Source organism: Orbicella faveolata, unplaced genomic scaffold (genome assembly GCF_042242905.1).
Source record: "Orbicella faveolata isolate gen_17 unplaced genomic scaffold, um_ofav_v1 contig_34, whole genome shotgun sequence".
Classification (NCBI taxonomy): Eukaryota; Metazoa; Cnidaria; class Anthozoa; order Scleractinia; family Merulinidae; genus Orbicella; species Orbicella faveolata.
In genome coordinates, this window is record NW_028301563.1 from 30,205,337 (window position 1) to 30,233,176 (window position 27,840).

Genomic DNA, 27,840 nt, shown 5'->3' on the forward strand with positions numbered 1-27,840 from the left:
TTATTTGATACACTGGACAAGGTAGTTCTAAATTTCAAGTCTGTGACCCATCAAATGAAGACAGTGAAAGCCATCGGTCAATACCATTAGCGTGCTTTCAAGTTGGAAACGACGCCTCTTGTTTGAATGAATGACAATATTTCATAATGATAGCAAAGTTTGTTTTGCAATTTGGTTGTTTTTCTTTTTTTGTTTTTCAGGAAAGACAATTAAGGAGAACTTCTACATCAAGTGAATGTCTTGCTCTGGCCCCTGTTCACTTGGAAAGAAACAGAGACCGCACTTACATTTAGTACATGAATTAAGCAAATAAGTAATTTCAAGCATCTATAAAGGTATATGAAAATTATAGGCAATTGAGAAGTTGTGAAGTTGGAAAGCCAATCTCAAATGAACATTTTATGAGTTATCAGTTTAAATAACAATTAAATTTATCGATTTATGAAGTCTTGATATCAAAATGTCCACAATCAATATCAAACAAATGTATTGCTATTTTTTTCAAAAAGCAGGAATATTTGGTGTCATAAAAATTTCCTAAGATAAGAGATTTGCAGTCTTACCATAAGTCATTTTTCAAATTTATTAGTGATTAATACCTAGAAACTAATAAATATTACTGATTATTGATTTAGTCTTATTGAAGTTAATCAACAGTGATGCTTTAAGTTTTCAAATCTAGTTGGTTTTGGTAATTGTGTTAAGTCAAGATGATAACAATAATATTATAAATAAACAATTTTAAAATATCACATTGTATATTTTTATATGGAATTGGGGAGGTAATTGCTTAGTTATTCCTTTTTTTTCTTTTTGCAGACTTTTACAATGTTAACCTTATCTTTGAGAGGGGCTCAAACCATGGACCACTCAATGTGGACATTAAGCCCTGTCCAAACGGGAAATGTTTCGCGATTAAACACAATCAAACTTTGTTTGGTGACCAAACATTTTCCTGTTTAGAGACCTTGTTTGATCGTGTCTGATAAAATTTGAATGACAACATCAATTTGATCTCAAAAATGTAAAACAGTGATCAAAAAATGTAAAACGGTGATCAAACAGTCATGTTTGATACCGTTTGGCTACTCACAACAACATCAACATGTTTGAATCACCAAACATTGTTGGATTGTGTTTGGTCACCAAACATTGTTTGATTGTGTTTGGATCACCAAACACAGTGCCAGATCCAGACTTTGAGCTAAGGGGAGGGCCCGGTTTAGTTTTACTTGCCCTGCCGGCTTTTCTTCCTTCAGTCATTTCTCCTTTTTTCACCCAAAATAAGGGTGGGCAGGGCCCCCTGGGCCCCTCCCCTAGATCTGCCACTGTAACATTGTTGGATTGTGTTTAATCACCAAACATTGCTGGATTGTGTTTGATCATGAAACATTGTTAAATTGTGTTTGATCACCAAACATATCCTGTTTGAACAGGGCTTAATGATTATGCACTGAACTCCAGTCTGAGTGGTCTGGGTTTGAGCCCTGGCCAGGGTTATGGTGTTGTTTTTGAGTAAACCATTTTACCCTCTCAATGCCTCTCTCCACCCAGGTGTACAAAGGATATATGGGTATCTGTGAATTACATGCAGCAGAAGGGGGAAGGGAGAATGGGGCTTACCTGAGATAGATTATCATCCCGTCAAGGGGGTGGGGGCGGGGGGAAACATACAACATATAACCATTTTTTTGGTATGACAGGGTGCATCAAGAAAAAAATCCTAAGTGACTCTTGATCTCATGTCAAATTCTCCTTTAATGTAGGAAGAGGCAAAAGGCAATTTGCTAGGAGAATCTTGCAGTCTATCAGAGGTCACTCAGGGTCTTTTTTCATGCACCCCTTCCTTTAATACCTGCTGATCCTTCAAGAAATGCGAGTAACACTGCCTTCACTCCACTTGGCTTCACAAGCCTGTTGGCTGCAAACGTTTTTCATCCATGTTGGAATCTTTCATTCCTTGATTACCAGTTACCTTTCCATTATAACCTGAAAATTGTTTCACAGAGTTGTTTTCTTTTGTTTTTTTTTTTATTGGCTGTTTCCCTACACTCATTGGTCCCCTCTGAAGTGTCAGATGTTCTCTTATTACTATTGCCTGATAAACACAGTCCCTGGAGTTCTTTGAAGATTCCGAGCACACAATTCTCTTTCAGATGGAGTGATAAATGATTTATAATACTATTATTGTTTCTAGTCATGTGTGGGGGTTCTGGAGCTAACATATCAAGATCACTTGACTGTAATTCGGATCACAGGAATCATGTTCAGCCAAGGGTTTAGCCTCCAAGCCATCCTTTCAAACATCAGGTGATTTTTTGCACACCTCGTCAACATTATCACAAAAATAATCACTGAGGTTCTCAGTAACATTTGTGATGCTGTGACCGGGATTCCAAGCTTGTCAAATCCGTTTTGCTTGATTTTACATTAAATAAGTTGATGTAATAGGAGCATAACAAGTCAGCAGCCTTGATAATATATCGCCAAGATGTCTAGACAAAACCAGAGCACCCAATGCAACGTGCGCTGTGCTGTACAGTCGACGAGTGTGTTCACGCATTCAAACAAGCGTCTTTCACTCTTGGTACTACAGTAAACGTTCAGAGCAGCAGCAGATCCTGATCTCATTTCTACTGGCAAAACCAACACCTGAAACTAGATTAGGACAAATTCCAAGAATAATAACAAACTGAATAGCTGTCAGCATTGTCTTTTGCTCATGTACACCGAGTGTATCCGCTGGTAACGGTGGAGCTTCATTCCCTCGTTTTCCAACCTTCTGTTTCGTCTTCTGATCGCTATTACTGTCACCAGCCAGCAGACGGACAGAGCTTCAATCACGAATAGTGCCATGTAATTTGCTACGTCATGTAATGTTATGAAATGTCTTTTCATATAAGAGAGTGCTTCATGTTAGACACTATCAGTATCCGGTCAGGTCGGAGTTCTGTACCTGCCTGTCTTCAAAACATCACCCATAAAGCATGATGGCATGTCCAACATGGCTGAGGGGCAAGTGGTGGGGGGAGGGGGAGGGTGAAAGGCAAGGGGCAAAATGGTGAGGGGCCAAGATCCTTAGGCTAACCGTACCTTTACTCCTCACCCTCGTTTCAGCTGCGACCTTAGTCATTAGAATTGAGAATATGTTAACCTTGCCCGTTCCTTTTTGGGGTTCTTCTGCTTTGGGTTTTCTGCCTCAGTTATTATGAAGTAAAACATGGCTCTGCATAAACTTCAGAAGCCATTATGCAACAGATATGATGATAATGATGATGATGAAACTCCCTGAGTTGCCTGTTCTTAATTATGCTATTATGCTTCAAGATCTGGCAAAATTGTCCCCTGAAACATTAGCCATCACTGGTAAACTACTAACTGATCTAACTTAAGTTGTAATTTCATCCAACCTTAAAAATTAAACACAACTCAATTTTCTCAATTTCGATTGGTTTAATATTTCTTTCAAAAAACCATGTACATACAGTACAGCATGTCTTAATAAAACTTAACACTTTCAAATATTCAATTAATGGTAAGAATCGATTATACTTTGGATTTGGTGAATATGCTTTTCAGAATCCTCATAAACTTTAAATAAATATGTTATCATTCATTGATTGATCTCAATAACAATGGACAATCAAACCATGAAGACTTGACATTTTCTTGTACAAGGGCATATATTAGCAAGAGTATTTAGCATTTAACACTATGCAAAATTCTAATCTTGTACATTATAATTATGAAGAGCTTTCCTTCTATAATTTAACCCTTTGACGCCCAAGGAGCCATAAGCAGATAGTAGAGCTAGGATAGATCTATCTGCACAACAGTTGGTTTTGGATATCAGCAGCATTCGGACGCAGCAAATTGAAAAACAACGTTATCAGTCCAAATTTTGGCCTATGCGCATGCACCAAATTAAAATACTCTTCACTTTCGTACTTAATCTTGGGGAAATCTGACTATCAGTTAGGCAAAAAGATAGCTTTTTCAGCAAAACTAAGGCCCATTCAGCATCATGACAGCCAAAAAACTGATTTTACAGTTAAAAACAGCATTTTTTAGCAATCATTTGGTCCTGAAAGGGTTAAACCACAAAATTTGTACAAAATATCTCAAAAGTTCATGATTCAAGAGTTCTTGCTGTAAAGAGACTAGTGTTGACTTTCCTATATTTTCTCCTTTTTCATAATCTACAAATTAAAAGAATGGTTGTCAAGGATCGGCCCCAAGATCAAAATTTTATTTCTCCTTACTGATTGCCATTATTCTCTTAATGTAAGTTTTGAGAATTTTTGGTTTTGATCATATCCCTCATTCTCAACACCATCTGCATGACAATGCAAAGTCAGTAAGGAGAAATCAAATTTCATCTCTCTTGCAGTTTGTTGATGTGGGCCAAATTACAGAGTGCTGTGAATTTTTGACCTGAGTGCCTGCCAAAACCACAGCTGAGACAAAAACCACACCACATGTGTAGGACCAGAAAATATAGTAAACACCTGCATATGAGAACAAGTGGGGTAAGAACATCAGGCTGAAACTTTGCAAACAAAGCACCATATATATAAGAACCATTATTCAGCCTGATACATAAAACATGTACTTGTATAAAAAGAAAGAGGATGCCAGAATAAGAAAGCATTCATATTAAAGAACTACAGCTGAACCCGCTATTTCAAACCCGCAGGGAACGAAAAATTGTTCGAAGCAGAGGGAGTTCGAAATAGCTGATAGTAAATAATTGAAAGTGAAAGCCAAGGGAAATGGTTTTGAGTTTCGAAATAATGGGGAATTCAGAATAACCAAGTTCGAATTAACCAGGTCCAACTGAATAACTCTGAGCTACAGCTGGAAGGATTTAAATGTCGTTTCCAGTTTAAGAACATTTTTCCGGCTGATTTCTCTCTAAGTACCTGGTAAGTAAGAACTAGATCAGCCTGAACCTCGAAATCATAGGCTCTTATAATTATGCAGGTGTTTACCGTACCTATATTCATCCCAAGGATGGGTTCAATTGCCAGCTGTTTTGGGAGACCCATTGTTCCCCTTCTTTTAACCAGGCAAGGAACACAGGCTCACAAAATGGATTGCAAGAGTACCATACGGAAGGTCGTATTTGTCTCTCTAAGTTACTCTATAGGAGAATCTTTGTTAACAATAGTTGCCTTACTAGCTTACAATGTACTATAGACACCTCAGTATTTGATTAAGCTACAAAAAAATGTCATCTCTAAATGTTGAAAGGGTGTGGCACAATTTGAAAAATGTCACAAGAAATTTGAGCCTGATATATTATGTAAATACTTTTTGTGCGATATGGCTTTGAAAACTCTCAAATTTTCAACAAGTGTATCACAACAAATCCAATGATAGGCTAAACCTCTGGATACAATAAAATATTACAGGTGGCTTTCATTGTTTCTTCATCTTGTATTTGATTGGTTTAACCGTATGACATAACAACATGCCACCAATAAGTCTTCTGTTCACAATTTTCTGATTTCGATAGTTAACATACAAGAAGCTATGTACATTTTTTTACAAAAAGAACTCTTAGCATTTGACCTGTAATTCTTTTAGAAAAGTGCCTAATGCATCTAGACTATGAGTATAGTCCATCTTTCGCTTGGTCAGTCATGCATGAAAAAAATGGCTTGCAGACACACTGGATGGACCAAGCAAAAGAGGGACTACTTGTAGTCTAAGAACATCTATAATTATTTATTAAGTTACCTTTAGGTTTAATTTTATTTAAACAAATAAATAAATATATTTCTTTTGGAATTATAGCATAAAAATAAAAAAAAAATTAATGAAATCCTAGCAGGCAGTTGCGTTCTGTTATACAGCAGTGGAGATTTCTGCAAGTCTCTCTTGCAACTTCTGACGATATAACATATAGCTGAAAATAGAAATAATAAATAAAACAAAATTAGAGTTTTCCGATGTTTCGATGTTGCTGACATCATTATCAAGGTAACAATGACAGTTCTATCACAGTGTCAATATAAATTAGTGGAATTAGTATAACAGGCATTTGTTTGTGGTCTCATGTAAATAGTTCGCACAGATAGAGTCAGTTTGCACATTCAAAGGCTACCAGAGATCACAAGCAATTACATCTATTATAATAAAAGTTCCACTACTCTATATTCACACCGCAATAAAACTCTCATTTTTACCATGACAATGATGTCAGCAACATTGTAATGTCGCACAACTTTTATTTTATTATTTCTTTGTACGTTTTTCAGTAAACTGCTAATAAATAAAACACACGCAATTAAAACTGGAGCAGTAACCAGAAAATACAATCACCTTGAGTTAACACATACATTACATATTTAATGCACCAAAATTTGGCCTGATATTTATTCAGGGACTTGAAATTGCAGGATATCAGTACAATAGATGTGACAGAGGCTTCTGCCTGTCAATCTAACTACAAATTTGGGTGCAGTTACAATTATAGCATTAAAAATTGCAAATTGAAGATACTTAGTAAATCACATTTCAGTATTGAGCAGGATAACTGCCATCTCAAATTCTATCCCAAAATGTGTCAAATCACAGCTAAAGAAAATACTCTTACTAAAAACGTCAGACAACCTTGTTTTCTGTTGGATTTCAAATCAGTTCTAGGGTTAATTTCAGCACTACACACCATAAGTTAATTAATTTCAGTCCTTACTTCCACAACCCATCTGATGTTCACTAGTGCGAGAAGAAATCAAAGCTGAGTACCTTTGTTTTACTCTCTCCACCTCCTTCTCCTCCTCTTCTTGATATTTATCCAGGAAGGCTTGTAACACAGGCGTGGCAAAGTGAATATACTGCGCAACCTAACAACAAAGCAACAGAAAACACAGGACACTCTGTTAGGTAGATGCGTTTTACCACATTTCCAAACACTGAGAAGAGGGTTGAAACTATGGCATTCAGAGGAATATTTTTATAGAACTTCAAGGTGTTTGGAAATGTGGAAAAACATGGTCTCGATTATCTGATCTATCTCCTCAATCAAAACTAAAATGAAGGCAAAACAGAACAATAAAATCATAAAAATCTACGTAAAGCTTAGAAATCCAAACACTGTCACAGTTGTTTAAACTTGACAAACTATTAACCAATTTAAATAAAATACATCCATGGCTCATTTAGCTGTCTAAAGTAACAGAATTCCTGTCTCTGTATATTTTACCAGTACTTTACAGAATTTATCTGTGAAATAATCATTCAGCAGTCATACTTTAATGCTTTTAAAATAACTAGGGAGGTGAAGAGGGTGGGAGTCAACATCTTGCATTGACAGAATATATCTTGAAGTTCCAAGAAGAGAAACTTCTGCATGTAAGTGGTCAAAAAAAGAGTTGTCTCTAAGGCAGTTCAAGTAAACAAACCTCGTGAGAAATATTGTTGCTGTCATCAGCTTCCATAACAAATATCTTGGCTGCTTCCTGCAAAACAACATTAAATTTTCACTGTCAATTACAATCAGATTGAGAGAAAAATGTTATGATTTAGTTCATGTCGTTTTGCCAACCGTCAGAAAGAAATGGTTGTCCAAAACCACAACATCCTTATTGAAAACAACTTTAAGAAACAGGAACAAGAGTACTGTAACAGTAAGGTTTTTCATAGTCAGAACACCATTTGCTTGAGAAGTGCATACAATTGTATTTCAAGTCAATAAGTTTTGATTCAACAGGAGATATCATAATTCAGTCCTAATCTAACCAGTCTATTCCATGTTAATGTCTTGAATGTCTGTTTAACAACAGGGATGCTCACCTGAAGGGGGGAGTTTAATGAAATAGCCTGAGCTCAGTCCCAGCATTTTGAGTTATTTTGGCCACATACAAAATTACCTTTAGACTGGAGAAAACTTGAAAATAGTAGTTTACTAAGATAGAAAAAAAAAACCAAAAGAGATAATGATAAACTATAAAGAAACAAGAATGGAGAAGATGTTTCATGATGCGCAAACTGTGACGTAGCTCCTTTCAATAACAAAATGGCATGGGAAGTGTTTATTACAAAAGGATGCTTATGGAAAGGGGGCACTAAATAGAATCATGATATGCTACTTAACCAACACAGAAATGCAAGGAAGAGAACATAAGATAAAATTCCTGACCACCTTCTGACCAAAACATAATATCCTGTGAAAGTGTTGGTTTGTTGTGGTGCAATACAAAAATAAATCAACAGCAAAGTCTGAAGATGAATGGTACTGCCTTGTTTTTCATGGCAAACATTTTCTTGGATTTGCTGTCATTCAGAAACAGGTGTTTATCATGTCTTACCTCACTAGGTCCTAGGAGAAGTCGACAGTAAAGTGGAAACTCTTCATTTCGTAGTTGTCTGATTGCTAAACAAGTTCAAAAATTAAGAGGTTGTTACCTACTAACAGTTGATTATTATTGATAAATTATTGTGATAAGTGGTTTTGGGAAAAATTATCACGAATAATTACTTTCTTGATGTTGTCGTTAAAAGTCAAGAACAACCTTGACATACATAATTATATATAATACTTACAGCCATTGTCATACACAGCATAAAGGTGGAACTTTTGTGGCCCATCTGTAATCTGAGTAACAAAAAGACAACTCAAGCTTAATTACATGAACTGCACTTTGGGAGATGCATATTTCCTGCACATACACATTGATTACACTGGCATCATCCTTGAAAAAGCCTACATTCCTTGACAAGATCCAGAGTCTGCATACACAGAACTAGCAAATTTTTTGCACAAGCTGTCAATGCTCCTACCCTGTAAGAGCCCAGCGATAGTTTATTTAGTGGAAGGAACACAGACAGAGGAATATCACGAGATTATAAGCCATTATATCTCAGATCGAGATCAGAATAAGCTTTTTAAGGCTGAAAACCACCAAAGTTATGGTGAACCAAAATAAACAATGGCAATCATAATGGATTCTTGTGTATTGCCAAAAAAAAGTCGTTTTCTCTTGTGGAACAAGATGAATCAATCCAAGCAAGAACTGTACGTTGATTGCTCAAGTAGCCCCATCACTTGCCTTTTGGGGTACCCAATCACAGCACAGGAAAATTTTAGTGCATCTCGCCCACTGATAGGCCTATATAACAAAGCAGGAAATGTAACTGAAAATTGGAAATAATAACAAACAAACCTGGAATTTAGTCATCAGCATTTTAATGACTTCTCTTGTTTTTGTTCTGCTTGTGACTCGGAGGTTTGTTGAGGTGCCATAAGGAGGAATAAACGTCGTCCGGCCTTCAGGTGACTTTCCACAGCAAACAAACAACAACTTTAAAATCATGTCTCTTTTAAAAGTATGCAATTTGTATGTAAATTAGCACTTAGTGTGTCGAGGTGCAGTGCCTCAAGGCTAGTCAGTTCAACTCCTGTTCAAGTTGATTGAGCTGTCCAGGTTTGAGCCCAGGCAGAAAGCATTTCGTTGTGTTCTCAGGCAAGACACTTACTCTTATGGTGCCTCTCTCTATCCAGGTAGAGAAATGGGTACCAACAAATTCAATGCTGGGGAGTAACCCTGCGATACACTAGCATATGCTTATACTTGCCCTTATACTGGTGCTTATCTCACAAGTGTGAACCAGGCTTTACTGCATACAAGAGCTCTCACCTGAACTGTAAAATCCAGAATGGTTCTCTGGTCCCCTGCGTCTGGGATGTTTCTGTTGTTAACTAGTAAGGAACGACGCCTGGCAAGAACCTTCTCCAAGCTACTAGTTCTTGGTCTCTGTTTTAAAGCAAAACATTTTGATCATCACTTCACTTCACTTTTGTCCATAATCCCTGAGGGGTTGTGATTTTGATCAGCCAAACACACATTTAGTCATGGTCATCCCACAGAGCCCTGCAGTGGCCAATCCACACCTCTTTATAAGGTAACGGCACAATAATTTTTCCAGGCCCCCTCCAGGACCCAAATTATTTTGGCTGTTTGGACCTTATGTGTTTTCACCGATAAGGGGGGTAGGGGGTGGACACCCCCAGTCCCCTCCCCTAGATCTGCCATTCCCTACTATGTAAACTTTTTAAAACGTGAAATGGTATAAAATGGTTGCCAGATATGTAAACACAGTTATATACACTGTAATTAGTTACAGTAAAAGGCCAAGTTTTAGGCTATCATTGTCTGAACTACATGTATGATGTGATGGCAGTTTGAAGGGTATTTGCAGGGTTACATGAGCATGAAAAAAAGACCCTGAGTGACATCTGATAGACTGGAAGATTCTCCTAGCAAATTAGTTTCCACGTCCTTCAATGAAAAAAGGAGAATTCGACATGAGATCAAGAGTCACTTATAGCTTTTTTCCATGCAGCCCTTCATTTGTAAGGAGTCCGGCACACTGACCGTCAGACCAGCAAATCTATTTGGGTTGACCTGACAAAAGTTCTGGGGGTTTACTGTTAATACAAGAACGAACGGCATTGAATTCCAAGGGATTGAGTAGCAATACTCCTGGCTAGAAACTTCATGCTAAAGAAAATCACATTTGAAGCACGAACACTGCTAGACAAGCTGTTGGTTCTAACATTTTCATCCAAATGTACTCACAATGCCATCTTTGTTCTTAGCAGCTAAGACTCTTGCATAACCATTCTGCTCTTTTTGAGAGCGTCTCCTCCAATAGGAAAGGTTGTGGCTCGCTAGCGTAACAGGCACCTTTAATCCCCAGTATATCTTGAGAACACCTTCAAGAATAAGCCTGCCTCCAACCTGAAAAAGTTATTATTTAATTATATACAAAAAGTGAGACATGCTCAAGAAGGGAGACTGAAGTTTACTTTTACTGTGTTCAACGTTCTCATTAATTTAGGGAGTAGAGGGTTTGTTTCATGAAGCAGACGGCTGACACTGATTCAAATGCCAGAGGGACAAGCCTCTAGGGAGGCTCCCCAGAAAATTTTATAACTGAGAGGCTCTGAAATGCTAATTTTTTATGCCTTCTCTTGAAGATATTTTCGAAAAAATTTTAAAAAAGGTCAAAATGCGAAGAATCTTAAGGGATTACAGTCTATGACTCTTTTCAATTTCTATCCCATGGTGCTAGCGTAGTTGAAAATGTAGAATACACCCTGACTCTGTGCCTCCTCTCTAGCTACATGTACATGCAGCCTTGACTGAGCAGATACAAAGATAGCCAAGATGTTCAGTCACAGTCCAAAAACCCTATACATGTTTTCCCTAAATTATTCTCTACAATTTGCGCACACATTATTTCACAACTGCCAGACAGCTCAGAAATTGGCTGAAACACGTCAAGTCAATCCCAAATTGCATGTGCATCTTAGAAATGTTTTCACACATCATGTTGCACACTGCTAAATCACTATACATGTAATTGAAACAGGTTTATTATGAACATGAGGCAAAACACTCATGGTTTCCTCAAATCAGAGAGGAAGTAAAATGACTTCAGAAGGGCTTGAGAAGCCAAATGCCAAAATGAGATGAATTAATTTAAAACAACAGAATGAGTACAAAAGCAAGAATGCACGTAGATCACCCTCCATTTTTCAGTTTGAACTCCCAGATAAAAGATGTGATGCGAGAGCACATACTTATTATAGAACCATGCATGATACATAATTTATTAAGACATATTTCTTTCTCGTAAATGTTTCAAGGTTCTGAAAGTAATACTCTAGCATAACATTATGAAATATCAAAGTCACAACTATTCTTGACTATTGACAAATTCCCAATCTTAAACAGAGTCACTTCTGACAGCGATATTACATCAAGCTCGATTGTGTCTTTGAGACTCCAGGTGTATATCAGGGTTACTGGTAATACATTATAATAAGGATTAACAAAAAAAAATCATAAGTTGAAGGTCACCAAATATATCTGAATAAATATTCAGTATATAAAACAGAAAGTGATTCTTATAACCTGTGAAGACATTTATTTACCTCCTTGCTGGTTAACTGCAGAGCTTTTCTTCCCTCAAAGAATATGTTATACTCCCTCAACTTGGGTATGACTTCATTTCTGAAGTATGCAGTAAAACAAGATAGAGTTAATAAATTTATATGGCTTGTGTTTGTATACATCAGGTAACAGATATAACACATACTCTGATTGGCTACTTCTGGGGCATTATTCTTCCATAATGCACACAAGCTGATTACAGGCCTGCAAAAACAAAGCAAGCCTCTGCCTTGCCTATTGACCTTGTTATTGTTCACTCGATACAGTAAGCCAAGGTCTTGATTTGAGATTTTCCAGAAAAAAAGGACCATTCGTGATTACTAAGTAGTTGATATTATAGAGAAGATACTTTTTACTCAATCAGTGGTGCATGTAGTTACGAAATTTCACAAGTACCTGATTTACATTACTGGCAAGGGATAATAACATCAGGCTTTTAGCCAGAATTTTAAAAGTGGCCATCCAAAATGTGCTGTAGGGCCTCCTCAAGTGAGCAATTGAAGGGGTGAGTGCAAAACCATGCTAAGTGACGATTTGGGTGAAAAAAAAAATTTTCACAAAAGGGCTTGAATTTTTGCATGTGGTCTTCAATGTAACAGAAAAACGTGGTCCTGTATTTTTGTCGCTGGTTTTTGCTTCGTTTATAAAGACGCCACTAGGAAAACCGAGTGGTTTTTCTGCATACGCAATATCTCGAAAACGAAGCGAAGCTTAGCGGAAAAACTACGGGACATTGTTAAACATACCTAAACAAAACTGCATGCGAAATTTGGAGCGTTTTCGACAAAGTTCACTTTTGATTAAAATACCTAGCGCCCTTTTCCCGCCGAGGTCTTCAAATAAACGAAGCCAGGCCTTTGTTATGATAAACAGAGCCGACCCTTTGTTATAATAGCCAAGCCAAGCCTTTGTTATAAGTCGAAGTCTCGCCTCGGTTTATTATAACAAAGGATTGGCCCGCCGTGACCGCAAGGACTTTGATTTTACTTAGAAACCAGCAAAATGTCAATTTCACGCAACTTATATAAGCTCAAATTTGTTGATTTCAGGTCAAAAGTGGTTAAAATGTTGACTCATGTTAACGCGTGGTGGCAAGGATGTTGATTTCTCTTAGAAAGCAGCAAAATTTCAATTTCACGCAACGTAAAAGCTCAAAAATGTCGATTTTAGGTCAAAAAAGGTTTAAATGTTGATTTCATGTTAACCCATGACAGGAAGGTTGTTGATTTCACTTAGAAAACAGCAAAATGTTGATTTCACGCAACATATAAGCTCAAAAATGTTGATTTCAGGTCTAAATAGGTAAAAATGCTGATTTCACGTTAATGCGTGAAGGCAAGGATGTTGATTTCTCTTAGAAAACAGCACAATGTTAATTTCACGCAACGTATAAGCTAAAAATTGTTAATTTCAGGTCTAAATAGGTAAAAATGCTGCTTTCACATTAACGCGTGACGGCAAGGATGTTGATTTCACTAAGAAAACAGCAAAATGTTAATTTCACGCAGCGTATAAGCTCAAAAATGTTGATTTCACGTCTAAATAGGTAAAAATGCTGATTTCACGTTAACGTGTGACAGCAAGGATGTTGATTTCACTTAGAAAACAGAAAAATGTTGATTTAACGCAGCGTATAAGCTCAAAAATGTTGATTTCACGTTAACGCGTGACGGCAAGGATGTTGATTTCTCTTAGAAAACAGCAAAATTTTAATTTCACTCAGCGTATAAGCTCAAAAATGTTGATTTCAGGTCTAAATAGGTAAAAATGCTGATTTCACATTAACGCATGACGGCAAGGATGTTGATTTCGCTTAGAAAACAGCAAAATGTTGATTTAACGCAGCGTATAAGCTCAAAAATGTTGATTTCAGGTCTAAATAGGTAAAAATGTTGATTTCACGTAATGCGTGACCGCAAGGATGTTGATTTCACTTAGAAAACAGCAAAATGTTAATTTCACGCAACATATAAGCTCAAAAATGGTGATTTCTGGTTTAAATAGGTAAAATATGGCGGCCGGAAAATAGTGTTAACATCTGGAACTTACTTTGGTTATCTGGGACAATGACTATCTGCACTGAACAAATAAACATCAAATAAGCACTTTTCCAAATACAGCAGCGTCTTAAATGGCTAAAAATCACGAGATAAATACATATTTTTCGACAAACGCGATCGTAGCTTTACGTCACACACCACCTAACAGATTAACAAATTAACCCTTCTGCGCAACGTACGGGTCTCCATACATCTCCATGTCCGCTGATCCCAGAAGTTCAAAACACTACAAATCATGCCGATATGAAATAAAATCAACACAATCTGGATCACAGATCTATGTTACAATCGATCGCTACTTGTTGGCCATTATTATCTTTAAATGAAAAAAGCCGAAACAATCTAGTTACCGGTTCGAGAAACGCGAGCAGAACGTGATCGCAATGCATGTCGGGAAGGGTCTTTACACCTCGTGCGCGGGAAAACATGGCGGTCGATACAAGACAAATTTTATAAGTCAAAAACCAGTTCTCGCTTTCCAAACTTTGACACTAGCAATGCTTGGCAAATGGGACACAACTCACGAGAGGGTATTTTTCTTGGGCAAGAACTGCTCTTGGACTTTGCTGCCTGGCTCGAACTGACTTCGAACGCCGATAACACAATTACGGTATATCAGCTACCTTTGAAGTTTCAGAACACATTTTGATTCTTTAAAATGTGCTGATGACTTATGGGTTTATCGAGGCTTTATGATGCCTCTCAACCACCAGGCAGGCATACAAGGTACTTTAACACAATGCTTAAGATATTAGTTGACAGAGCTCTAATTCGGCACATCTCTTTTTTGTTCGATGGTATTTCGTTTGCCGCTCAATCAATTCACGTGTTGTGCTCATGTCACAATAACCAATGTAAACAATCTGTTCCCAGATTTCCGCTCTATATATGCTGTGAGATTTGATTTTGACTTCATACACTATAAACAGTCTGCCTGTTTGCTGTTCAACAAATAAACTCCTAAAGACATGGCCAGGAAAAGCCAAGTATTTTTGCATACGTTATAACTCGAAAACGAAGCAGAAACCAGCGACAAAAATACAGGGCCGCGTTTTTCTATTATATTGAAGACCACATGCAAAAACTCAAGCCCTTTTGCGAAATTTTTTTTTTTCACCCAAATCGTCACTTAGCATGGTTTTGCACTCACCCCTTCAATTTATAACGCAGCATATGAAAAATAAGACAATTTTCTGCAGGATATCTGGACACCCATCTGGCTAAAAGCCTGAATAACAATGTATATAACAATTATTATATTAATTACTATAATATTATACTTAAAACAAAATCATTGTTACATTCAGGCAATAATTTACCTGGATGTAATAATGATATATAACAATTGCAATTTATATACCTTATAGCATCTAGTTCTGCTGGCGTAAGCTTATCATCTGCAAAATATTGATATGATTCTGTACCGCCTCTGCCATATCCACCTGGGCCAAATAACAAACTGTAGCATGGTATATTGCAGTAGGGAATACCTCTGTGCTATAAAATAAATACAAATATCATTGAATTATATACCTGATTGTACCTTCTGGTAAGCCTCAACTGCATATCACACAACTTTGATCGACCTTTGGTGTGTATTTAGGTGAGATACAGTAGATCTGAATAACTCATAAAGCAAGTCTGATACTGGGATTTCATTAAGGGCTGGGCACCAGGCGAATTGACCGGCTGATCAGCTTCTTTAGATAACTTGCAGAGTTGTCTTTCAGGAGCAAATAATTTAAAGATTTAAACAAGTTACAACCTCACAAATCAAACAAACCAATAAATTTATTCCAGATTTTAATTATAGATTTTCAACGAAAGTCATGTTACTATAAGCCATGTTGATATTCATGAAAAATTGACTTGACTTCAAAAGCAAATTAAAGCTGAGAGTTACGTGATCAAAAACAACTTCAATACATATGAACATAACAATCTGTGATCCACACATGACCCTGGGGGAGACAACTAGATTAAATGTCTGGTATGGTATTTTCAAAACTTACAAATTATTCAGCTAATTTCCTACACTTAAGGTTTACCCTTGATATGTCCAAGAATAGAATTTTAACAACTCAAATTCAAACTTGTCATGAGAACAACTCATATTCTGTGAACAATATATACATAGGTTAAAAGCTACTACATAACAAACTGTAAAAAAGAAACATATTATGTTTCTTTTTTATGTTGCAACACACCCATGCAAATACTTAACCAATATTATGACATGTACGCCATTGACATAACAATTATAGCATGTTCAAAATATTTCATGATTAAAATCAACAAGCGAAGATCATATTCACTTGAACCAGACATGCATATAACTTTTTTTTTGCTGTTGTGTTATATCACAATAATTTCAGTCTAGGAATGCTCTATCTTGCTCTAATTTCCAAACAAGAACTGAAGGTTCAACATACATGGATGAAAATCACAACCACACACTTTATTAACATAATATAATAATTATTATGTTTCTGCCTAAGCTTTCACGTAACTAAGCTGACCACAATATGTCAATCAATAAACAGGCAAAAGTTAGACTGAACACTAAGCTAACAGGCAGGTTTTGACACATGAAAAACCTGTTGAAGCAGACAGCTCTATGAAACATTTCATCAAGACATCACAGTGTGTGTATATCTTATTTCATTTCATCAGAAAACTGAGTATCAAATGTTTTCACTCTAAAGAGCTAATAGCAAATGAACTAAAACTAATTAGGGTTGAATGAAAAATCCCTAGATATATATGTGTGTTCTTTTCCCTTGAAAATAAAATCAAGAAACAGTCTTGGAAAGAAGCCATTTGTGACTCTGAAGACTGAAGAATTTTAACTTGTAATGATTACATTAATACATACAAGTCAACGTACAATGATTTCAATTCTGGTTTAACCACCCCACAAATTGAGGTTATACTGCATTATCCTAATCATGAACTAACCAACTGGTTAACTGGTTAAATTCAGTCAAGATAAATCAAATGTCATTTACACCTTTTATCAGCAAGAACCTATTGAACATTTGTTAGTGCATGCTGTTGTGACTTCAATATTGATAGTATCAAAACATGGCTCAATCTTCAAGATCTAAGCACAATCTTTTTACTATAGAAACACAAATAAAGGCAAAAGATTGGCATATTACCACCCAGTTCGACAGAAGATGAGGAACTCTGCGTTGAATCAGAAGAAAGGCATCTGCTTCCATTCTGATCAAGGACAATGAGTTAATATTTCAACACATTGCATCATTGACAGGAAACGGAAAATCAGGAACTGGAATCTTGGAATGGACTTTCCAAACAAAAAATGGAATATAACAATGCTGTGCAAAGCACAGACTTTCAGTTAAAATTATTAATTCTACATTTATTTACAATTATTACAGGTTCATTAGATCTGGGACTATCTATTTCTACCACACAAAGTCAGTTTTACTTGGTAAGAAACCAGTGACCGAAAAAAAAGTTTGAAGATAAAATATCCCATTCCATTGCTATTGCAAAATTGAGTTTTTTGTTCATTGAAAATTGTACACTGTTTAGCATAACATGCCCTGAGATAAAAACGTCTTGTTGTGTTTAACTACAAGATCAACTTTTTGCAAGTACTTTACATGTAAACATAACTGGAAATGTTTCTAAGAATCACACAATGCAAACACGTCACAACAGTCGGCGAGAGCACAACAAAAAATTACAACATATGATGTACGAAACATTCTCTAATGAAACTCTTCAAATTACCTGAAGAAAGGATAAAATGCTTATATACATTTTTAATTATACCAAGAATTGTATACATTTATTTTACCCTGTGTCTAATGTCCGGCAGCCAGACATCATTTTCAAAATATTCTGTGTCACACACTCAGAAAATCTTCCTTTTACATTGTGTTACCATAACAATAACTGAGTCAAAGTCTAACCATAGACAGGCCAACCATGTGCCACTCAAGCTATAACCTTTGCTCGTCACAAGATGCCAGGAGTGCTATTCACTGCTAAGTAGACATGGATTATTTTAAACAAATGTACCACAGTACTCTGTGTCCGGCTAGCCTGAATAGCGACTCCCTTTAGCCATGGTTCACCTGAATATCACACAAATTGGCCTGTTTATGGCTAGTTCTCAATAATTGTATTCATCTGGTAACACAAGGAATACATAGTCATAAATGGACCATTTTCTTTCAAACTTAGAGTATTTTAAAAACCCTGTCCAGTTTCTGGACACAGTGTTTATATCATATAATTATTTAGAATTTCCAGGGAGCGAGGAGGAGGTAACTGTAGTAATATATTAATTTTAATAACCAGATTTAAAAATTGTTCATCGTATTATATTTAATTCCTGTCTCACCCGGTTCGGAAAAAAGTTAACAAAAGCAGGACATACTGTTCAAACTGGGCACTTCGATAGATTGACACAGCCTGACAGGCACATATATTAAGCAAATTTTATCGCATCTACTGATCAAAAGAGTCCGTTCTTAAGTTACTTGTCACCCTGCCTTAGGCAAACGACAATGCTTTGTAGGGATTAAATTCGTTTATTTTATGTGACAATAAACACAAAGTGAAAAATTTCCTAGTTTTGCGTGGTCGCCTCTTCAGAGATCTAATTAACAAAATTATTGACACATCATTCGAAGCCACGAAAATTGGCATTGAGTCAAGACAACCCTCCGAAAACTGCACATCCCATATAACGGTTTATCTAAATTCAAAAGTTTGAAAAAACAAAACTTGTTATAAGCTTATTTTGGCAAGGCTTCTACAAAGAGCTTACCTCAAATCCCATGATAAGAAAGCTTCCCGAACTACCGCAAAAAGGACGAACGAATATCAGCTGCTTGAGCTTAAATTTTGAGAATCAAAGACTTGAAAAATATAGCTCTTTTCTCTGCTATTGCAATTTACGTTCAAGAGGGTTTTATCACGAGTTACCGGCCGGCTACCGATTTCTTGAAGTCTGCGTATAAAGCCCTAACAAAGCTTTCGAGTACCTTACCTCAGAATGTTGGCCCGGATTTAATCTTTTACCGCATTCCTCACATCGTAAACAGCCGGGATGCCACACTTTACCAAGAGAATTTCTTTGTTCAGCTGCAAAATACCATATAAATACATCACAAACTTGATTGCCTGAGTCTCAATCATGTTGTTACTTCGTTGACCGCTCGCCGCTGAGTCCGGATGGAACAAAGTTGTTTATCGTTTCTGTAGTTCTACAAAAGAATTATTTTGCAATCTACTGGCGGGATTTTGTTTTTAAAAGCTTCAGCTTACCAAAATATACTAGTTTGCCGCACTTATGACACTCAGTCATCACGTTTACCGCAGTTTAGCAGGCCAAACAATTTGACCTCTCGCCGAGCTCGAGCGACGAAAAATTCAGCGCTTGCTCCAAAGGCGCAAAGTTGCTAATGACGTCACGCCGAAAACATACCAAAATATCACTGTCTATGGAGGGGTTAGGATTTTTTTTTCCATCCGCTCGTGTGCAAATTATTCAATGAGCGACGAATTTATTCACGTATCAAGGATCAAAGAAACAAGGGAAGGTCGATGTTTTAGGATGGAAAGCGAAAAAAAATGAAAATAAAACATGTTAAATCTCTGGGCGGCGCTTTGGCCATGGGTGCAAGAAAAATGAAATAGATTACTAACAGAAACCGGGAAAAAAAAAATGAGGCGGGGTTAGACATGAAAATTCTGTAAAAGATGGAATTTATGTTTTTGCCGGAATTTGGATCTTAAGGTATTAAAGTTTATCTTGAGAAATCTTTCTGCTACTGTAAGTTCAAAGCTCAAAACGAGTTATTTTTGCCTTTGTTAAAAGATATTTTGAGAAGGATTTCTCCTTTCATGTTTACCCCCGCCTTAAACAATAAAAAATAGAAGGAGTAGGATATATTAAAGGAAGGTGCAACTACTGAACGGAGAGAAACACTCATGATTTATGACAAAATTTATTTTATTTCAATTTTTCAACAAGAAAGTCACGGCCAGTATTCAACATTTGGGGCGTCACGCAACACTTCCCGGCCCCCCGGGTAACGAGAGCGACTGCGTGACAACCCAATAATGGCTGCATAAAACCAACCAATAACAGAATACAGCCTACACCTTTTCCCCCTCACACACCACTATATGTTTTTTCTTGTGTTCGTATTCACCCCAGGACTGGCTCGGGACTTAAATCTTGCATTCATCCGTTAGAAAACGCTACCAATCGGGCGAAACGCCTTTTCCATAATCTTTCGCCTTCCTTGCTGCTGTTCCTGCATCTGTTCCAGAGATCCAGCCGCATAAATGTCTCGTTTTAACGGGTCTTGCAATTTAATAGCCTCGCTCTACTCCTCGCGCAAAATTTGAAAACCTTTTGCAGGATTTGTGGATTCGTGTTAATAGACCCAAGAATAGGAATCGTGGAGACTCGCAAGAGACACTGAAGGGAAGCGACCTTTCTTTCCTCAGGATCAACAGGGGATGGTAAACACACGGTATGGAAGGTGTTCTGCCCATTTTTCTGTCACGCAACGAAAGAGCGTAGTGTTGCGTGACAGATAGAGGGCTGTATTGAACTGGACCAGTTTTGTTTGGAATGAAGCCAAGGACCCGTATTGCTTTGTCTTATGTTGGAAAAACAACCAATGTATTAAACTAGCACGGCAGCTATTTACTTAAATTATCGAGCCCAGAGTAACAAACATTCCACAGAACTATATCTCAATGCTGTAAGATCCTGTACACCATTCGCCATTTTACAAACTCAGCATCTCAACGTTTTAATTTAAATTGCCCTAGCTGTTAAGCATTTTAAAACTGATTTAATGACTTAATTGGAGGCTTGTTGCTAAGCCAAAATATTGTGTTTGATGCAAATGCATTTTGAGGCAAAACGAAAGTTTACGGAAAAAATTAAGGTTTGAATGCTGGAGAAGAACGAAGAAAATGCTGGAGGAACGTTCTCAGTCTAAACCAACATCGTGGCCATGGAGAAATTGATGCATTTTTTTTTCCTTAAGTAAGACGACTTCATATAAGGAATACAAACAAACAAAGGCATATCTTATCTCTTACATAATTACTCCTTGCGTTGGTGAAGAAAATCACAGCAATTAATTACAGGTTCAATAAACAGAAGCATGTCACCTTGTCAAGGTGATATGCTTCTGATATAAACTATTACACCTTCTGTAAACGTTTCCAGATTGCATCCATCACTATACTTTTTTCCCTATGGAGATTTCCTAAGATTAACCACATTCTACAGACATTTTACTACCTGTTCACGTTTCCTGATTTTCTCAAAAAGAAGCAAGCGATTAAAGACGTGAAAAACAAACGTAGAATTCGAAACTCCCATGCGATATGCAGTGAATTTAAAAGTCCAGTTATATAAGCACATACCTTTACCATGGAAAGATTTGCTTCGCCCAACTTTGGAAGACTTTGTAGGTTTTGAACCGGCTGTTTTGTCAGACAGCTGACTCAGTCCTCGAGTGAGGCGAGGAGATGCTCTGGGGAAAAGGGGTCTCCGCTCGCCCAACAACGGGGAATTCGGAGCGCTTCGAGATTTAAAAATGCGTGCTTCTGGTGGGGGAAGATAGTCAATGCTCTTCGGTCCTGGTTTTCCGCAGTTCTCGTGATATACCGAGGGCATTTTTCTGTTGATGAAGATAATATTAAAATAAATTAGCGGGAACTCAAGAATAAAATACAATTAAAGAAGTGTTAAACCTTTCTTCTTCGCTGAAAGCATTTGTTTTAAGAACTGCCAGAAGATTGTACTTTCTTTTAATCATGGTGTCCCCAAACCATAAGTATGCCTTACTTCACTAATTATAAATCAAATCAGTGGGTACTGCGTGACCAATGTCACGCTACAAGTTTAATTTGCTCACACAACACCTGTTTGGCACTATCATTACTTGAGTATTGGGAGTGTATTAAATACGTTTTGCTCAATATCTCGTTGAAATCAAATTATGTTACATTTAACATTTGCAAATTGAATTTGTAGCTCGTTCCTTCTCCAACTAACCTCAAAAGCAACATTTGTGATCGGTGAAGCATGTAGAAACAATAATATGTTCAATACAAATATTTCCGAGGTTCAGCACACGATTTCTGTCGTCCTAGTAACGAATTGTAGAAAACATTGCATGACTCACCCGGAGGAGCAACGCAAGCAGTAATTTTTCGTCAAACTGATTGGTAAAAATCTGTCACGTTGTGCAACTACCACGCGAAAAAATCGCCAGTTCAGATTGAGAGCAATTTTTTTAGATTTTAAAACTGGATTAGCCAAGTATTCCTTATATTATGAAAGAAAAAGGTTTCCATAATGTAAAATAATGATAGTATACCATAAGGTCTAGCAGTTCCAACACGAGCTTCGCTTCTCGGACTCCACGTCCTGTCCATACCAATTTCGTGCGTGTCGAATGTCCGCAATTAACGCTCTGTCAACACTACGCCGCAGAAATTTGAAAGTACACGGTCATTTTGGCTTTGTTTTTCAGGAAAACCGTGTTCGGACAGCGAAATCACACGTTTATCGTAATGTCATAGTTTTCAAAAGGCTCTGTTTACAAAATGTTTTCCGTCCTCACTAAAACGCAATGCCGGCGTTTCCAAATCCCTTCGGTTTGAATAGCGTTTTCGAAAAGCTCCTTTTTTGTGACGGATTAGTGTGGACGATAGGTCTAACTGCAGAAATAAAGCTGCGTTTTCAAATCCTTCCGGTGTAATGTGGACAGGGCCTAAAGTATCGAAAACAGCGTACATTTGAATGGAGGCTTTGAAGTACTGTGGACAGAGCTCAAAATGCTTGTCACTACACGAAAACGCGTCGCCTCGAAACCGCGTTCGAGTTCAACCTCTATAGCACGGGGAAAGGGAGAGTTCAGCGACAAGAACAGTTTGGAATCGGCTTAATTCATTAGAAATAAAAATATCTTTAACGACCGAAACCACCTGTTGCTGGAAACGCCCAGGAATTATTCAAATCGCGTAAGTGTCAGTCTAGGAGAGTAAACATTGAAAGTTCTCGATACGGCGATTACGTATTCTGTCGAAAATCATCTTTTGTAAATCGGATCTTTCTCGGCTTATCATGGAAGTAGTTTTCAATGCCAAACTCTCGTCATTATGTTATTCGGTATACAAACATTTTTAATAATGAAACGCATTGCAAGCGAGGGGATTATCAAGGAACCTCGTTTTGTACCGAAAGCTTTTATCAGGATTAATAAGTTCTGTGACTTAAAAGCGAGTTAATTGTCACATCTCAAATTTGTCGTTGTCCTTGTGGAGAGGGTTTGGCTGTTGAGAAAAGTTTTAAGAATATTTTACAGATGTTGCTTCGTGCCTTTCGCGTTCGCACCTCAACCACGATGGAAAATACTGTTGACAGAAAGGCAATCAATTGGCCTCTGAAAACAATATTGTTCATTGCGTGTAGCGACCACTTCAAAATAAACATAAAAATGTCAATGAATATTCAGCTCACTTGACAGTGCCGCACAGAGCCTTCCAGAAAAAAAGCACGAAAGTGATGGTGATAAATTATTCCATCTCTTCCAATGTATCTCTAAAATTCCTTGTTATTTTCATTTTCGTTAAAAAAAAAAAATTGGTTTGCTATTGCAAATTCATGTCTAAAAGATATTCGCTTATTTTCTCTGCAACTAAATTTACACAGGACGAAATAGTAAAAACAAATATTGTCTACTGACATTTTCTATTTTCTTTCTGTGTGATAAAGACAAAAATAATCGAGCCACGTAACAGAAAATGTTGTTGTCAAATTTGCTTATGTAAGGACTAATCACTTATAAACTTTGTGAGCCTAAGACCTTACACAGCCCTGTGTAATAAACTTTTGATCATTCATTCAACAGAAACGAAAGGCAATCGAAAGGTAAAATAATTCTCAGTTCTTTTTCAGTCTGCAACGTGAGTGTAACGCTGCTTGAAAACATGATGTTTTTGAAAGAAGCGGAAAAACACTTTGACCTGAAATAAATGATGTATATTTACCCAGACGAAGATTGAAGAAAATTCTTCAACGCACGGAGAAGTTCAATCATCTTGAATCTCGTTGTTGAACCAAGAAAACTGGACGAGAACTGTTCAAACCGTCAAGCAATTCTAAAAGGACAGTTATTCGGTTGTTTATCGGTTCTCGCTGGCTTCCATGGCATAGAACAAACTCAGAAATGTTCGAATTTTAGCGTCGTAGACGCGAATTGAAAAAACAGCTGTTTGGTGATTTTCGCTGTCAAAAATGTGTTGTGTCTCGAGGCTTATGGCGGGAAAAATTCAACCAATCAAAACCAATGTTCAGTTGTTCTTATGTGAAATACAGAGTTTTTACATTTGCTAATAGCCGTGAATAACAATGAAATTAAATTAAGATAATTCGGAAGTTGTCCCCGTGGTAGAAATAACAAATTCAAATTATCTCTTTTCTTGCCGACAATTTTTTTCCCCACGTTTCTTCTTGCATATTTTAATAAGAGCATTAAATATATGCTCTCGTCGTACGGATTTCGCAGCCGGCTGAAACGGTAAAATGTTACTTGCATCTCACAGAAATACCTCAAAGAAGACTATTTCATTTTTTTTTTTTTTTTTTTTTTTTAATAATCAAAAAATGTCGCGGCTGTATAAACACCGATTCAGAGACATTTTTATTTTTCCCGTGTGGAAATGGTTCACCAAAGTCTTAGATGGTCAAAAGAGAAAATCACGGCGTTTAGGAAAATAAACAGCAGCTAGTTTTAGACAATATTTACAATTTTACATTTTACAGCCAAGTGTCAGAGACTTCCGACTCGAACTTAGCGCACAAGAACAAACAAAAAAAAACATTGCATTTGACTGCGTATTTCAGGTTTCAAATTAATTAAGCCCGAATTTCAAAGCCTAGAGGGCAAAATAACTCCGAAAGGGTAGGATTCCAAAAAAAAGGCCCTTTGCATAAAATGTACCATCTCTCATTACTCATCTCCACACGGGACGCTTTTGCAAGATCCTAGCGGTATATATGCAGTATACAGGGCCATATCACCATGGACTCTCCTTTGCTAACCGACCGGTATCAGGGAATCCCGTAGGAGACGACCCGGGGATGCCAGTCATCTCCCACCGTCAGCCTAAGCCCCGGGAGAGAGATGATCCCTGAGAGATGATGCGGTCTGCATCTGATAGAAGGCGTTGACGGGTACGAATGGAGAGTTTCTAGTTTCAAGTCTGCAGAAAAGTGTAGAAAGAAGAGCTTCCGGTTTTTCAGTTACGCGAAAAGTATACTTCCGGGTTTTTAAACACGCGAATATGGCGAAGAGTGTTCCTTTCGGTCTGAAACATTTGAAACCCTGTCCACACTACGCTGAAGAAATTTGAAAACTGTGGTTTTACTCCGAAAACGCATCAAATGTTTTCCGTCCACACTACGCCGGAGGAATTTAAAAACGCAACAATCCTTTTGAGGAAAACTCGGTCAATCAAAAATCATTTGAGGAAAAGTCGGTAAGGGAAATCACACGAGAAAGCTCAACTTTCAAAATGTTTTTTCCCGGCGTTTTCAGATTTCTCCGGTTTGAAAAGTATTTTCAAAGCTCCATTTCCGCGACGGATTAGTGCGGACGGTAGGCCTAACTAGAGAAATAAAGCTGCGTTTTCAACTTTCTCCGGCGTATTGTGGAAGGCGCAATCTGTCAGTAACCAAGTTTGACTGTTTAGACTTTTTGTGGAAAAAAGGAGGAGGAAATCACCAAGAAATAAAAATCTGATTATCTAGTATTCTCGAACAAACAAGCACCCAGAGATGAATCCAGAGAAAAACAAGTAATCGGGTTCGAAACCGAACAGTTCGCTACCGAAGAGTAAACTTCATTATTTTAATTATAGTTGGTTATTTTATGGAGTTTGTTACACCAGCTTGTAGACTTAACAGTACTTCGTAGGTTATGGTTTTCGAATTTGAGAAGTTTAAAATAGACTGTCGTTAAGCAAATAATATATCAAAATGGTCCTAATTCCAACAAGTATTAAAAAAAAAAAAAAAAAAAAGAATCATAACCGGAGTTTAACTGTAACCGCCGCAAAACTTAAGCGGTCCTTTCCCCCACCCCACCCCCAGTCAGATCAACAGGGTGAAACGTCTACGAGCGCGGGTGAGAGAAAAGAGTGACTTTACCCCCTCTCTCCCCTCTCGCTCCATGATATCGTTTGGAAACCTTTCAGGGGACGAGTGTGTGTGTTTTTGTCAATTGAACAGTGAAGTAAGGACAGTAAAGCAAAAGTGTTAAGTCAGTCTTCTAAAATAATGTCTGACAAAAATCTATGATAAACACCGATTTACGCTAAAAATTTACACTAGGATAACATTTAATTCTCTTTTTGATTCTCCGAGTCCTTTAATCTAGTCGAAAAAATATTGGTGCTATTCTGAAATATTTATGTATTGGTCCCGTACTGTCCATCAGAACTAAAAAACAACCGATGTTGTTATTTATTTTTCCGTGACATATAAATGTTATTCTTGGGTAAGATTCCTTGACGACTTAAACCGACTCATTCAATATTCCTTGTTTTGATTCAACTTTCCATTTTGATGGAGTTTACAAAGCTTACAAACTTCCTGCGCAGAAAATATTCCCCTTTACAAAGTATTCCAAAGTTATGGGATTAAAGCTCTTGAAATGCAATTAAATGAAGCTAATTTTATTGTTTTAGATGCTAATTCACTAGCAACTCAATTTTTGTTTTCACAAGTCCTTTGAAATTGTTGTAATGGTAATTGCTTAAACGCTAGTAATTACTTGGCACGGCAGGCATATTTGCTTTGATTTAAGTTTACTTCTACTTAAAATGACCGCTAAATCGCGGCGGATTTGCAAATACAAACGACATTCTACAAAAGAAAACCTTTCTCGACTTGATCACCGGCTGTGAAAGAACTTTTCAGAAGCGCCCCCTGAAGGTAGTAAATTTATCAGGTTGAAGAACAACATGTACGTCAAAATATTAGCAATAAATAATAATTATACTGTAACATGCCGAATTGTTGAAATACGGGTTGGTTAAAAGCGAAAACAAAAGTCGACTAGACGTATTGCTGAAGCATAAGTTAGCAATCTGAATATATGATAACTTTGAATTACTGGATAGAATTTACTTGCACGAAATTACAAAATCAGTGAAATGTAAGTTAATACAGGCTATTACATATGCTATGATGTCATCACTGAAAGAAACAACGTTGCTCAAGGTAAAAATATCTGTATGCCGCAGAATATGGCCGCAGTAAAGTCGCAAATTAATTCCTGGCAAAGCAAAACTCTTTCGCACAAAGGACGACTTAGTAAAAGGACAGTCTTGTAATAAACGCTGAATAAAAGCAAAAAATACCTTCACACACTCGTCTTGCCAAACGTTGGTGACCTTCTATACTTCAGTACACTGAGAGAACCTGCCTAATCTGCCACAAAACCTGCCGTGTAGTGAGGTGGACGAAATAGATGGCTGAATTAGCCGGTTACGGTCGAAAGAGGTTGCTGTTCGAATGATTATTATCACAAAGAATCGACGAGAATCAAAATGCTCAATTCACTCCCGGAGGTCAATTTGCAGCAATGCCGGGGCACATATGGGCGAACAATTCAGGACATACAGACAGTGAACGGAAATGGTTGAAGTTCTTATTGAAAACATCACCCCATTTATGGAAATTTATAATTGACAGTTCGAAGTGACGACACTGTGTCTGTTGAATGAAATTC

At 37.2% G+C, this 27,840-nt stretch overlaps 1 protein-coding gene across 5 annotated transcripts; it reads right to left on the bottom strand.

The window, feature by feature from the left end:
* Nucleotides 1–794: 794 nt before the first annotated feature.
* On the bottom strand, nt 795–27,736 carry LOC110066967 (ras association domain-containing protein 2-like). Of its 5 annotated transcripts, none has more exons than XM_020774235.2 (13): nt 24,095–24,327; nt 21,461–21,717; nt 19,056–19,150; nt 15,387–15,523; nt 11,948–12,026; nt 10,587–10,748; nt 9,645–9,761; nt 9,171–9,284; nt 8,551–8,602; nt 8,316–8,380; nt 7,410–7,466; nt 6,754–6,851; nt 795–5,911 (listed from the first exon to the last, which is right to left on the bottom strand). In XM_020774235.2, the coding sequence occupies exons 1-13, from the start codon at nt 24,142–24,144 to the stop codon at nt 5,851–5,853; spliced, it is 1,344 nt and encodes a 447-aa protein (XP_020629894.1). In that variant the 5' UTR covers nt 24,145–24,327; the 3' UTR covers nt 795–5,850. The 5 variants fall into 5 exon arrangements, 4 of the variants coding, with proteins under 4 accessions (XP_020629894.1, XP_020629901.1, XP_020629914.1 ...); XM_020774242.2 differs by lacking the exon at nt 24,095–24,327 and adding an exon at nt 27,470–27,736 and having other exon boundaries at nt 2,010–5,911; XM_020774255.2 differs by lacking the exons at nt 21,461–21,717; nt 24,095–24,327 and adding an exon at nt 19,334–19,464 and having other exon boundaries at nt 2,010–5,911.
* Between the last annotated feature and the right edge of the window lie 104 nt (nt 27,737–27,840).

Bases quoted from the DNA above. Each gene is read 5' to 3' on its own strand.
- LOC110066967 (XM_020774235.2), bottom strand. From the start codon at position 24,144: ATGATTGAACTTCTCCGTGCGTTGAAGAATTTTCTTCAATCTTCGTCT. The intron at 19,151-21,460 runs GTATGTGCTTAT...GGTATTTTGCAG, and splicing joins CAAATCTTTCCATGGTAAAG to CTGAACAAAGAAATTCTCTT. The intron at 8,381-8,550 runs GTAAGTATTATA...GAACTTGTTTAG, and splicing joins TGCTGTGTATGACAATGGCT to CAATCAGACAACTACGAAAT.